Consider the following 14783-nt stretch of genomic DNA (forward strand, 5'->3'; position numbering starts at 1 on the left):
GTAAGCAATCTTTTCAATATTCTATACTATTCCTCAAGGTTCCAACTCTCTCTCTCTCTCTCTCTCTCTCTCTCTCTCTCTCTCTCAATGGAGAACGTCATTGGTAAGAGCTGCTCTCTTTCTAGCCATTCTTCATTTTAGTTCTCTATTTTTTTAATCTCTGTGATGCCATCAGTTTATTCATGCTTGTTGCTCAACATATATATGTTGGGATTATGACAACCAATCACCACCCCCAATCTGATTATTGGACCCAAAATTTCATTACTTCCGGGTCCAATAATCGGATTTGGGGGTGACATTCGGTTGCCACAATCTCAAACGAACAGGGCCTTAGGGTGATTGGGGCCCTCTGATAGTGAGCCATCACCAGACCACTATGGTCCTGTTTGTCGTGGATTTTGAGAACCGATTGTGAGTCCAAAACTGATTATTGAACTCAAAATTAAATATAAATTTGAGTCCAATAATCAGTTAGGGACTCACGACTGTTTCTCAAAGTCCAAAACAAACAGGGTCTAATGGTGATTGGGGCCCTCTGATATGGTGAGCCACCACTAGACCACCATGGCCCTGTTTGTTGTGGATTTTGATAACCGATTGTGAGTCCAAAACTGATTATTGAACTCAAAATTAAACATAAATTTGAGTCCAATAATCAGTTAAGGACTCAATATTGTTTCTCAAAATCCAAAACAAACCGAGTCTAAAATCAGTGGATCAAGGGCTATAGTCATTTGTACCAAGGTGGGTTCAACGGCAATGTGTCGGACTCCCTTTGAATAATTAGGGCATACGCCATTATTAGGTTATCTACCTTGATTTTATAAGTTAACGATCTAGTCTTGGAAACAAATGAAAATGATAACGGGGCTCCCTGCATAAATTTAATATTTTATATATATATAAAACAATGGGATTTGCAAGTCAATTTTGCAGTTAGCCATTTCCCATTTCGCTGCTCACTTTAGACAAAATCTGCTAAATTGTGAGCCTTTGTGGCTGTTCTGCAAAATTCCCTAGCAAATCCCGCTCATCATATAAAATCTCATACTGCATTGCAGGACGCAAAAGCCATTTCGTCTCTCCTCTTTTTCAACGGAGAGGAGACACCTTTTTAACAGAATTTATCTTATTTATTTAATTCAAATGAGGTTCATACCAGGTGGCACTTCTCTCCTGAAAAAGAGGGGCAGTAAAACATATTCTGCGAAATTGCCTAGACACTCCCCATTGCATTATATTTTACTGGTAGTAAAATAATTTTTTATTTTGTTTGCTTGGATTCAAGCAGAATGGCGGAAAATCAATGCCAGTGCCACTTTTACTATTTATAGCATCTTTATTTCTTTTAAAATTATGCTCAAACATTAATCACGCTAAAACAGAATTTGCTAGGCAATTTCACGGAAAGTTAATCTCAGAGACAGAAAAGAATTTCAAAGAAAATATAAAAGTAGTGGAAAAAAATGTGTGTCTCTATTTGGTTCTATGTTTGTCACCCAAGTGCTTTATAAAATCAAGGACCCTGATTCTATGTAAGGCATTCATGATTAGAATAAATCTTTTCTTTCACATTATACATTTGAATCTTTCTTGTCCTCAAGTTTTGATTTTTTAGTGCCAAGCTTGCGTTTTCGGATTTGAAATCATAACTCTAATGAATTGTGATGCAGATGAAGTTAACGATAATCCGATCGAGCAAGTCAGGCTCACAGTTCCGATCGATGATGATCCAACGATGCCTGTTTTGACATTCCGAACATGGATTTTGGGGTTGATCACTTGTGTCCTTCTCGCATTCCTAAACCAATTCTTCGGTTATCGCCAAAATCCAATTGCCATAACATCAGTTCCAGTACAAATTGTAGTCCTTCCAATTGGAAAACTGATGGCGGCCACACTCCCGAGCAAACCCATCCGAGTTCCAATGACGAAATGGGCATTTTCAATGAATCCGGGGCCTTTCAGCATAAAAGAGCATGTCTTGATCACCATCTTTGCTAATTGCGGGGCGAGTTCAACTTATGCAGTGAATATTCTTACTTCAGTATTGGCTTTCTACAAAAGGAGCTTGAACGTTGGTGCTGCTCTGTTACTAGTTCAAACCACACAGGTGAGCTTTTGGCAACAAAATTGCCTATTTATTTGCAAAACAACATATTCAAGTTGTGGTGATAGTGTGTGCTGCAAATTGAAAGGAACCACTGTCATCTTTTTCCTTACTTGAATATAAGCACAAAAAAAGTGTGTGGTCCACCTGACTTGTAGTAATTAAAAGGGAGGACTAGTAAATTGAAATGTATAGTTCATCATAAATACCATTCTAAGCTTATTTGTGTTTGATGGTGGATTAGTTGCTTGGATATGGGTGGGCTGGTCTCTTTAGGAAGTTCCTCATTGATTCTCCTTACATGTGGTGGCCCTTTAACCTCGTTCAAGTGTCTCTCTTCAGGTACACCCCATTTGACTACACATATGCAAAAAAGTAAACAAAACTCAAAACCCAATTTGAGTATCCCTCTTGCTTATGAACTGTTTCTTATAAACTTGTGCAGAGCATTGCATGAGGAGGAGAAAAGGCCTAAGGGAGGAGTTACAAGGCTCCAATTCTTCCTCATGGTCCTCATCACAAGTTTCTGCTACTATATAGTCCCAGGCTATCTCTTTCCATCCATAACTGCCATCTCTTTGGTTTGTTTGATCTGGAAAAAGTCCATCACGGCTCACCAAATCGGGTCCGGTCTCCAAGGCCTAGGCATTGGCTCCTTCTCTTTGGATTGGTCTCAAATTGTTGCTTTCCTTGGAAGTCCCTTAGCCACTCCGGCCTTTGCCATTGTCAACATTATGGTCGGATTCTGCTTAATGATCTATATAGTCGTCCCCATTGCCTATTGGACTAATGCCTACGAAGCGAAGAAATTCCCTATCTACTCGTCGGACGTCTTCGATGCCAATGGCCAACCCTACAATCTTTCACTAGTAATTAATTCTAAAGCTTTCACATTAAATGAAGATGGGTACAACAATTACAGCAAGATCAATCTCAGTGTCCTATTCTCATTTAGTTATGGGTTGAGTTTCGCAACACTGGCCGCCACTCTCTCTCATGTTGCCCTCTTTCACGGAAGGTAATTTCTCTCCCAAACCTGGAAAATCAAGCCAAGAAGGTACTAATCCCTCCCATGCTCAAAATCTGGCTCAAGCTAACTACAGCTATGTGGAAAAAGGGCACATCTGGCTCCTTTGGGGTCAAACTCAATCTATTATGGCCACTCTTAGGCCAACATGTAATTGGGCCCACTCATGCGTTGATTCATTTGGTCAACCAATGGACCCCTTTATCCTAACCATTTGATTAAAGGACTTGAATGTGATCCCCTCAATGTTTTCTAACAATATAACAATCAAGGGTTAGGATTATCGAATGAGTGGAGTTGTTTAGTTGAATCTCCATGATCTGGCTTACCAGATGAACGGTCGCGATCATGGTGACAAATTCTTCTCATGGTATCATTTCTCTTCTCAATTTTATGATAAAGTTTCATGTTACTCACGGATGATTAAGCTTCATGATAAGTAAGCATGTTATGCATGGAAATTAAGACTCCCTTTCACCTCAATATCCTTGTTTCCATTTTTATAGAACAATTTGGCAACAAACGAAGGCGGCTTTGGGCGATCAGGAGGGTGATATCCACACCAGGTTGATGAAGAAGAACTATGAAGCCGTTCCTCAATGGTGGTTTCATTTAATCTTTGTTGTGGTCTTTGCTCTTTCTGTTCTCACTTGCGAAGGCTTCGGAAAGCAAATGCAACTTCCTTTCTGGGGTGTGATACTAGCATGCGCTTTGGCACTTGTTTTCACCCTTCCCGTTGGAATCATTACAGCTACCACAAACCAGGCAAGTTTTAATTAGGGAATGACTAGGCTAGCCTGGGATTTCTTTTTCCTCAAAATCTATTGTAACGAAGTTTGTTAGCCCATTTTTTCAGGTAAAAGTTTTTCTTGGAAACAAAAACTTGAAAAAATATCCGTGAAAAAAGAAGAAGAAGAGTGCTGCTATGCAGACCGAGAGTGTAACCTATCAAATCGCCACATGCCACATTGCATGGGAGGGGTAGGTTTGTCATTTTCATGAATAAAACAGCCAAAAAGCAAGGGAAAGATTGCTAGTGTGTTAAGAGGCTATTTGTTCGGTTCCACTCTTGGTTCCCAACTCGGTTACCATATCATTACTCAAAAAAAAAACAAAGACAGAATAAAAAATGAAAATTCAAAGGAAACTCCTTTTTTTTTTTTTGGAAAATTGACAAATATATTCATACCACCAAACATTACAATGGGGACCAGTGGTCCCACTAGTTTTACATAGTATGAGATGCCCAGGAACAGTCTCCTTGGCCCAAAAGAAAACCCATTCCCCTTACAATACCCAATAATCCCAGTTTAGTCGAATCTTGCAAAAGTAATTGTGCACCTCTTAACCGTACTCGATGGCCGACCACCCAACATCATCATTCGATCTCCGGCATCCACCACCTCGGACCTACACCCAACAACGGCAGCTCCCTTCCTTCCCAAGTCTTTATTGCTTGAGGTCTCGAATCCTTCCATGGTAGATTGGGATAGGGTAAATTAAGTGCCCATCATCACCATCTAGATAATCATTTAGTTTGTACTTGTGCACTCATCACAAGATCCAAACATCTGGTGGTGATATTACTCGTATTACTCGTGTTGCCTGTGTTTTCACCCAAAATTCGATAACCTTCCACACATCCAATCCTTCCAGCCGGGAGCCCGCCTCAAAGCAAAGCTTTTTTAGCTTAGCCAAAGATGCATTTTAGTGCACTACATTAGGCCATGTTTAGATTGTAACAATTTTCTAGAAATCATTTGGAAAGGAAAATATTTCAAAAATTTCCTACATTTCTACGCACAAAAAATGATAACTAGAACCAACACGATTCAATTTTTTTACTCAAGGGCCTTCAATTTATGATAGTATCCCTCTAAAGTAACCATAATCATATCATTTCCTTTAAATCGTTGAAAGAAATGTTCTATCCAATATTAATACTTTCTTTCTCACATTGGACTTGGTGTATAATCTATAAATTGAATCATTTCTCACTTTTGGAATTTTTTTTTTTTTTGGGGGGATGGAAAATCGAGTCTCACACCCATTTTCCCAATAAATTTGGCAAATTTGCTGTGCAGACCCCAGGGCTAAATGTGATTACGGAGATGATCATAGGTTACATGTATCCCGGAAGGCCTCTTGCTAATATGGCTTTCAAGACGTATGGCTATATTAGCATGGCACAAGCTCTAACGTTTCTGTCGGACTTCAAACTAGGCCATTACATGAAGATTCCTCCGAAGTCCATGTTCCTTGTTCAGGTATGTCCATGCTTCTGCCGGTTGAAGGTTAGAGAGTGATCTAGGTAAAGTTTTTTATTTTAACTAAATCTAAATTAGTTTATCAAAGCCTTAGATTTTTTGGGAGTCCGTAGGCCGTTGATGGATGCTTGTTAAAACAATGGTATTGGTTTACATCGGTACGAACAAGTATATGTTTGTATCCTATATAAGGGAGGGTCTAGCAATTTTTTCACGCACACATACATACACTAAACATGTTTCTTTCCATTGCCATGAATTTTCTTTTCATGAAACCTTTTTATACGTAACAGTTTTGGAATATTTTTTCCACCGAAAAGATTTTCTAAAATAAGAAGGTTTTTTTCCTATTTTCAAGGAAAATGGTAAACATACTAGACCTTGGATTATTTCCGTTGAGTATTATTTCTCATGGAATTTTTTTGCACATCCTTCAAAGCAAGAGTGGGACCCACCATTTTACACCGCATGTTTTGATGGGGTGGGGCTACCATCTCCACGCAAACCATGCATAGACTATGGCTCGCAATTTTACACCTCATTCATTCTGAGATGGGGCCCATTATTTTACACCCATCTTTGATGCGTGGGTCCCATCATTTCCACCCAAATCCTTGCATATGGTGGGCCCCCTATTTTGCTTCTCATGTTTTTTGATGGGGTGGGCCACCATCTCCACCCAAACTATGCCTAGGGTAGGGTACACCATTTTTCACATCATGTTAATGGGATGGGGCCCACCATTTCACACCTCGTGTTTTCATGGGTGGGTCCTTACCTCTCCAGCCAAACCCATGCATATGGTGGGGCCCATCATTTTACACCTCATGTTTTGATGAAGCAGGCCCCACCATTTTACACCCATGCGTAGCATGGCCATGCAAAAATCCAGCCAAAAGGGTGCCTCATTGGATCCATGTCACCCAATTGCATTTATAACATATGTTTGGTTGCACAAAAGCCAGGTGAGTTTCAGGATTTGCTTTGCATTTGGGTGCCATGCAAGCAAAATCTCTTGTCTGGTTGCCAATGTAACATTGAAATCCCTGAACACTACCAAACAAGTTTCATAGGTAATCATTGCATGTCTAGTGACGTGTCATCCACGTCCCCTCCTTGTACCTTTAATTCCAAGCTAAATTTCTCAAAAAAGAAGGAATTTGGCTTGGAGGATGATGCTTTTTCTCTATCTCAACCCTCTCTCTCTCTCTCTCTCTCTCTGCTGGTAATGACACCCCCTCCCACTACTCTAGGTGGCTGGCAACCAAACACTAAATGCTACGTTAATCAAATGTTTGTCTCCTCCCTATTGACTACTTATACAGCTAATCTACAAGGTAAGTGTTGGTTTCCTTGACACAGTTGGCAGGCACAGTGGTCGCATCAACGACCTACTTCTTCACGGCATGGTGGCTACTGACATCTGTCGAAAACATATGTGATCGGTCAAAGTTGCCAGTTGGGAGCCCTTGGACATGCCCCGGAGACAGAGTCTTCTACAACGCTTCCATTATTTGGGGTCTCATGGGTCCACTCCGCATGTTCGGAAGCCAAGGCATATACGAAAAGATGAACTACTTCTTCCTCGTCGGTCTAATTTCGCCTATCCCCTTTTGGGTCCTCGCGCGAATGTTCCCAAACGTGAAGTGGCTAAAACTGGTAAACATGCCCATCATCTTAGGGGGCACAGCAATGATGCCCCCCGCTAGGGCAGTGAATTACATAATGTGGGGAGCAGTAGGCCTTTTCTTCAATTTGGTTGTGTATAAGAGGTTCAAGGGGTGGTGGGCAAGGCATAACTATGTTCTCTCAGCTGGCCTAGATGCTGGAATTGCGTTCATGGGTCTCCTTATATTTTATGCTCTCCAAAATTACAATGTCGATGGGATAACTTGGTGGGGGAAGCCGCAGGATGATCATTGCTCTCTAGCAGCGTGTCCTACAGCCCCCGGGATTTCGGCTGAAGGTTGCCCTTTAATTCAGTGACATGTTGTGGGATATTTGCTTGGTTCTATATGGATATTGGTTAGTAGTTATATGTGTAGAATTTGTTTAATATTTGCTTGGTTCTATATGGATATTGTTTAGTAGTTATATATGTTGATCGAAATTTGTGTAAGTTTACCCCAACCTTGTTTCTAAAGTGGGTTTTTTCCATATCTGATGTACTTGCATGGTTTATGAAGGAAAATAAGTTCAATTGGAGGCTACTCGTTCAATGACCCAAAACATTAATTTATCCAAGAGGCCTTGCTATGGATTGCGCCATGCCACAAAATCCATGGATTGCGCCATGCCACAAAATCCAACCCTGGAGAGAGGATTTTAAGCCCCAAATTTGTGGGTTTTAAACGGGATGTCTGGTGATAAAAAGCAACAGTTTATATTCATGAGGAAGCCTAAAAAATTTAAAGGGCTAGAAAATAGGGGTGCAACTTGGGTCGGGTTGAGCCCAACCCTAACCCAACCCGAGATAGCATTTCCTCAACCCTAACCCGACCCAACCGGAGCCTCGGGTTGAGGATTGTCAACCCTAACCCAACCCACTCCAAATCGGGTTGGGTTGGGTTCGGGTTCATCTAGGGCCAAACAAAAAAAATAAAATAGGAATAATACATAATCCTAAGAAAATCATGAAAAAAAGAAGAGAGGTGGGGTTCGGTTTGGGTCGGGTTGGGTTTCCACGGCCTCAACCCTAACCCAACCCAAAAATAAATTAGGTTGGCTTATGAAAGCATATAAAAATCTCCTCCCCCCCGGGTTATGAAAGCATATAAAAACCACCATCGTTATTAGCAAAAACGGTAGCAGAAAGGCCACCCAGAAACGGTAGTAAAAAGACCACCAAATTCTCCGGGCCCCCTTTTATTTCCTCTTCTTTTTGCCTTATTTCCCATTGAGTTGGGTGTCTTGAATTCAAACCCGTTTAGGGTCCGAAATATTGAGTGCAACCTGGATTAGGCCCTTTTATTTGGCAACCGCTTGGCCCAGCCCGTTTTATGTGTTTTTCGGCCTGATAAGACTAACTTATGGCCCGTTTTATATAAAGGGGCTTTTAGGGCTTATTTGGGAAAGAGGGTTGAGAGCTCAAAAGAAAAGGAAAAGGGTGTGCTAGGGTTTCTAGTGAATTTAGTGAGAGAGAGACTGATCTTCTCTTGTAATCTCTAATCTTATAGTGGATTTTCTCATCGCCTCTTAACCACGTAAATCTTTGCGTCTTTGTGTGATTGCTTGTGTTTATTCTTTCCTTTTACTTTCCCATTAAAATCTCAGATTGGGTAAGAAGAGGGGTTTTTTCACAACACTTGTTCTTTTCCGATCATCGTCTGGGTATTCTTCACATGGTAATAGCAAGATCCTTGGGTAAGATCTTCGACAAGATCCTTAGGTGAGAATTTATTGAAAAAAAATAACAACTTATGGTTTACACTCATGCTTTAGCTTCATTACTCTCTCTCTCTCTCTCTCTCTCTTTTACTGTTCTAACTACGATTGTTCTCCATCGTAGTATTTCATTGGTTTAACTGATTGCAATTCATTTTATCTTTGTTCAATTGGATTATGTTTTTAAATGCCCATTGAAATGCTTTTATCTACAATTTTATCTGGGGAGATGATATTTTCACACACCCCGCATTATGTGCACACCCCCTGGTAACCTGATTTGACGTGAAAAGTGAGCAACTTTATGTCAAATCACGTTATAAGGGGGGTGTGCAAGTACTGCTGGGGGTGAAAATATCATCACCCTTTGTTACTTTCTAATTTTATAATTTTTCTCATGAAGCCACGTAGATGCAACACAAATGTGCATGAACCGGATTAATCTAAACCGTCCATTTCATAAAATCCAGAATTTATAATCATGGATTATAAAAATCATGTATCCAAACGGTCCCTTGATTACAGATAATTCACATCCCACAAGAACACTCAAAATTAGGGCTGCAACTTGGGTTGGGAGGGTCGGGGGTCGGGTTTTGGAGAACCCAACCCTACCCGAGAAATATCTCGGGTCGGGTCGGGTCGGGTCGGGTTTTTTTTCGGAAAACCCACGATTCCCAAACCCGGCCCTACCCATGATAAATCTCGGGTCGGGTCGGGTTTTTTCACGTTGACGTAATTTTTTAAGGAAAATTCTTGTTTGGCAAGGCAACTCAACTCATAGAAGCAGAAATTACACTCACATTACACTTGAATCAAACAATGTTGTAATCAAACAATGTTGTAATTACAATCAAACAATGCTGAATCAAACACTTGAATCAACTCAACTCATAGAAGCAGAAATTACACTCACATACAATAACAGTGGGTGCGTGGGTTTTCACTTTTAACTTTTAACTAACAATAGAAAAAAATGTACATATTATAACTTATGTAACTCGGGTCGGGTCGGGCCCCTTCAAACCCGGCTCGACCTGAAACCCATGAAACCTGACCCAACCCAGGCTATTTTTGGGTCGGGTAAAACCCGGCTCGAGTTGCAGCCCTACTCAAAATCATGTCCATTATACCTGAAGGTTTGATCTGTCCATTTTGGCCCTCACTCTGAATGGGTCATGGTCCCATGGCCACTATTGGCAGATATATTGGTATGGTTCTGACACGACCGAAATATCAATGTGGGCGTTCAAACCTTACATGGTGCTAAAATTGCACGTAGAAGATGATCCAACCCATCTAAGCAGTGGCGCCAATGTACGGTGGAGATTGAGCCCGATTACAATTTCGTGTCTCTATACAAAAAAAAAGTCTGTTCTTGGCAGCAAACAAAAGTAAAAACTTCTTAAACACTTTTAAAACGGGATACCGTGTGGGAAATAAAAACGGGAGTGACATTACTGTTGATGTGACCATTTCGAAGATGTATCTAATGCTTTTTATGGGCATTTGTGCTCCCTTCTTTTGTCTTTTAGTGGCATGGTCCCAATGACTGTTTATTAGTCGATAGATAGAAATAGAAATGGATTGATAAAAAATTCCTGTAAATGAAATTCTCACACTTCCAGATCCGATGAAAAAAATTGGATCACATCTTATGGATTCGTTGAGAATGATTCTAATAGCACTACAATTTTTATTTTTTTTCATTCAAATCAAATTTAAAAAACGCAAAATAATACTATATGTTCAGGGTTTAGATTATTATTAAGAATAGGAAGGAATAATCGAATCAAACTCGTGGATTTCCCTAGGTCAGTTTCTGGTCGGATCCATCTGTGAAAGAGTAGAGTGAGTGAGAAACATAGCTAAGCTCATTTTGAACCATTGACGAAAAAAGAGGATAGAATGGAGTAAAATAGGCCTTTTCTTTTATTGGGAATAGAGGGACTTGAACCCTCATGATTTCAAAAGTAATCCAACTCAAAAAAAATTATGTTTCGCGATTCCATAATCCAAGTTGCAAGGATTTTTTTAGTGAACGCGTCACAGCTGATTACTCATTTTTTTAATTTACTATGAAATAAAACTATGAAATAAAGTTGATTTACTTCAACTTAAGAAAATATTATTCTTCTAATTGAGAATATTGATCCCCAACCAACAAATAAATTGATCTAATTGCATTGCACTTCACGCCCCAACGAAAAAATACACACGACTCCTTTTCTATTAAATCGATCATAACCACTACCCACATTCCACGAAATTGTACACCACAAATAGGAACTAAGGAACTCTAATAAACTTGAATACTCAACTGAGTAACCCACTTTACCCAGAGCGGGAAATAAGCAGTAGTGACAGGTAAGCTACCAGTTCTAGCGGTGAGGGAATGAACAGCTAAAAATGACTGTTGTCTTTTGCCTTTTAGTGGCGTGTTCCCAATGACTGTTGCCCGAATTTTTTTTCACAAAACGGAATCCCGTTTTCCTAGCAGTGCTCAGCAGTTAGAACTCTTTCAAAACGAGCACCGTTTGATAGGGGTGTCAGCGGATCCACTTCGGATCGGATCCGCCTATGTCTTAGTCATGGTTTTAAATTTCGACCGAAATTTTGAATTTCACGAAATACGAAATTTAGGATTCGGAGGGGTCCGAAATTACTACCAAAACCGAAATTTAAAACCTTTGTCTTAGTCACGATCCATTCAAATCCCTTATCGGTCGGATCGGATTCGGATCCTACTTCTCATGTCCTGATCACGATACATTTCAAATCGAACCGTCGATCGTAGTGTCCTAGTAGGTCCCGCTAACAAAACAACAAAAAAATCTCAGCTTTCTCCATTTGAAATGAACTTCAAAACTTCCTCAATTCAAAAAAGAATTAGTCACCATATCTGATAACAACCTATGACTCTGATGAAGAATATGATTTTATTTTTGAAAAGAACTCCAATATTCGAGGGTGCGTGTCGATAAAACTTTCTAGTAACTAATCCTTGTTGAGGGTGGGTGGCAAGTTTACAGGAAGAAAAAACGATGAAGAAAAGGAAGAGAGAGAGAGAGAGAGAGAGAGAGAGAGAGAGAGAGAGAGAGAGAGAGAGAGTCAATTTCTGACAATTACAATTTTGGACAATTTTGTACACTTATTATTTGAAGTTGAAAAAAACGCTATGTTCTCATCCCAGAGAGAGAGAGAGAGAGAGAGAGAGAGAGTCAATTTCTGACAATTACAATTTTGGACAATTTTGTACACATTATTTGAAGTTGAAAGCTATGTTCTCATCCCAGAGAGAGAGAGAGAGAGAGAGAGAGAGAGAGAGCAAGTCAATTTCTGACAATTACAATTTTGGACAATTTTGTACACAGATTATTCGAAGTTGAAAAAAACGCTATGTTCTCATCCCAGATATATATATATATATTAATTGCAAGAGTCAATTTCTGACAATTACAATTTTGGACAATTTTGTACACATATTATTTGAAGTTGAAAAAAAAGCTATGTTCTCATCCCAGAGAGAGAGAGAGAGAGAGAGAGAGAGAGAGAGAGAGAGGTGTCAATTGCAAGAGTCAATTTCTGACAATTACAGTTTTGGACACTTTTGTAGACAGATTATTCGATGTTGAAAAAAACACTATGTTCTCATCCCCTCACTTTGTCCATACTTATATAGATCCTGAGAAATTGAGAATTTTTCAATTTTGAGGGGGGGGGGGGGGGGGGCACTGGGGCAAGTGCCCCCCTCTGGCTCCCCTGGTTCAACATCTCTTTTGATAGTTATTTCTGTGCATTAGTACAAGGAACCAGATGTAATTGATCAGTATTTTCATATTATTGTGCCAGATATAAAAAAGCAACCTGTAGTTAATAACTTCCTCTTTCTTTCCGATAACATCATCCTTATCAATTAAGTCCTGTTTGATTTGGTGATTATTTGTCGCCCCGTGCGATTCCTTACAAGATTCCTTACAGTTAATGAGATGTCATTCATTTATGCAGGCGGAAAGTTCCTCCTTATGAGGTTGAGTTTCCCCCTTTTTATTAAACAAAAGTGTAGCACATCTTATTAAGAAATGTAAGCTTCTCTACTGGGAGACAGTCTTCTTTTTTTCTTTTTCTTTTTTTGAAAATTGACATTTTATTGAATATTTTATTGATTAGTGGTTGGGACAAGATGTCCCCACACTTATACAAAAGTGGAACTACGTCCAATTACATTTCTAAAAGAAATTACTGGGAGCCAATCTATCATTTTGTCTATCTTGTCTTTCTTTCCTTTTGATTTATACAGGGAAATGTCATCAGCATGAGCACATCTTGATATTTACACAAGCTCAGGGAATAATGGTGGGAGTCCTCCCCAGACCGCAATGGCGGGAGCCTCGCGCACTGGGCCGCCCTTTTCCACAAACTCAGGCAGTCTTTCTTCCTTCATTGGCTAGTGAGAGCATTTTGGGAAATGTAATAACCATTTGGCAGCTTTTTAATAAATACTAAAAGACAAAATGGGTTAGGGAAAATATCAAAATATGGTTGTGATGATATCAGATCCTGTTATATATTGCTTAGAAATGCTGTATTTAAGAAGTTCCAGGCATCAACATCCCTTCTGTTGCTTCAGTGATCCCAACCATTCAATCTAAGGGCTTCACCTATTGCTAGGGGTGTCAATGGACCTACAACATCCGATGAATCCAAACATTAATGAACAGGATTTAGGCACAGTAATTGGACCATGACCAATTACTGTGCCTAAATCATGTGTCTACTGGATCCATATCCTAAGATCTGAAATTATTTGGACCAAGACCCAAGCATAGCCCCGATTGAGCATCCTAGATTTCAAATGTACGTAATTGCCATTCTTTTTTTTGCTTCTTAATTTATGTCTATTTATGGGGTATTTTTGTAACATTAAAAAACCTACTCAAAATGACAAATGGCATTGCATTTTTTTTGGAATGGCAAGACAAATAGCATTTCATTTCACCTTTTATTCTGGGGATTTGCTGGGGACCATCACAGAAGGCATTTCCCGGGCGGTTGTTGCATGAAAGAGCAGCCACCTCAGATGAGTTAAATGAATAAGACAAAATCTGTTGAAAAGTGAGCCTATGTGGCTGCTCTCTCATGCAACAGCTGTCGATCTCACGAACTGCCTGTTGTGATGGTCCCTAGGACCCAGCAAATCCCTTTATTTGTGTAGACATCCCATTTTGACCGTACCCTAATCCCTCCCTGTTTGAGCACAACCGCATCAAATCATTAAATTGGAACCCCAAATTCTACCTTAGAGCTAGGTTAGGGTCCCACTAGAATCCCCATAAAATTTCATCAAAATCCGTCGTGGTCTGCTTAGCAAACGGACGGCATTTGTAGAGTAGTGTAGTGTAGGAATAAGAGTGGCGATTCAGCCAGAAGCAAGGGTGCGCAGGAATCTAGAAAACCAGTTCAAATTTTCCGTAATGGGTTGTCCAGGCAGAAACAAGGGGGTATGCGGATTAGTGTGCAGCATAATTGGTTATGGGAGAATCTTAGGAAGCTTCCTGGAAGCTTCCTAGGTGGTTAGAGAGCTCCAATCCTCACCATTGAATAAAAAAGATGATTTTGATGGTTGAGATCATTTTTCAAGAGAAGATATTTTTTGCAAATTTATTTCCCCCTGTTTTCTACTTGATCCCCCTCCTGCTGGTATAAAAAGTAATTATAAATACACTAGGGTTGGTGTCCATGGGGAAGGAGGGGTATCAAACTCATTTCATTTTTCTTGGGTTGGTCTTACTCAAGGCGCCACCCCGTAATTTTTGAGTAGTTGTAAATGCACTGCAAAGGGGGGTGGCCTGGGAAGGAAAAGGGGCCGAATATATCGTCTCAATTTCTCCTTAAAACCCAAGCAAATTAGGGTTTTGAGAGGGGAGAGATTCGACCGATTAGAAAAAAAGGAAGGAAAACAATCTCATTTGCAGAGAGGGAGAAAGGAAGA

At 40.0% G+C, this 14783-nt stretch overlaps 1 protein-coding gene across 1 annotated transcript; it reads left to right on the forward strand.

Moving 5' to 3' along the window:
- Positions 1–27: 27 nt before the first annotated feature.
- Positions 28–7615, forward strand: LOC143878204 (oligopeptide transporter 1-like). The gene is made up of 7 exons (XM_077380503.1): positions 28–103; positions 1677–2116; positions 2358–2455; positions 2559–3131; positions 3647–3905; positions 5225–5407; positions 6770–7615. Exons 1-7 carry the CDS (start codon positions 88–90, stop codon positions 7391–7393), a joined length of 2193 nt encoding a protein of 730 aa, XP_077236618.1. The 5' UTR covers positions 28–87; the 3' UTR covers positions 7394–7615.
- Positions 7616–14783: the final 7168 nt, after the last annotated feature.

Source organism: Tasmannia lanceolata, unplaced genomic scaffold, assembly GCF_043159265.1.
Source record: "Tasmannia lanceolata isolate RefF3 unplaced genomic scaffold, GAP_Taslan_0.1 ptg000006l, whole genome shotgun sequence".
In the NCBI taxonomy this organism is placed as follows: Eukaryota; Viridiplantae; Streptophyta; class Magnoliopsida; order Canellales; family Winteraceae; genus Tasmannia; species Tasmannia lanceolata.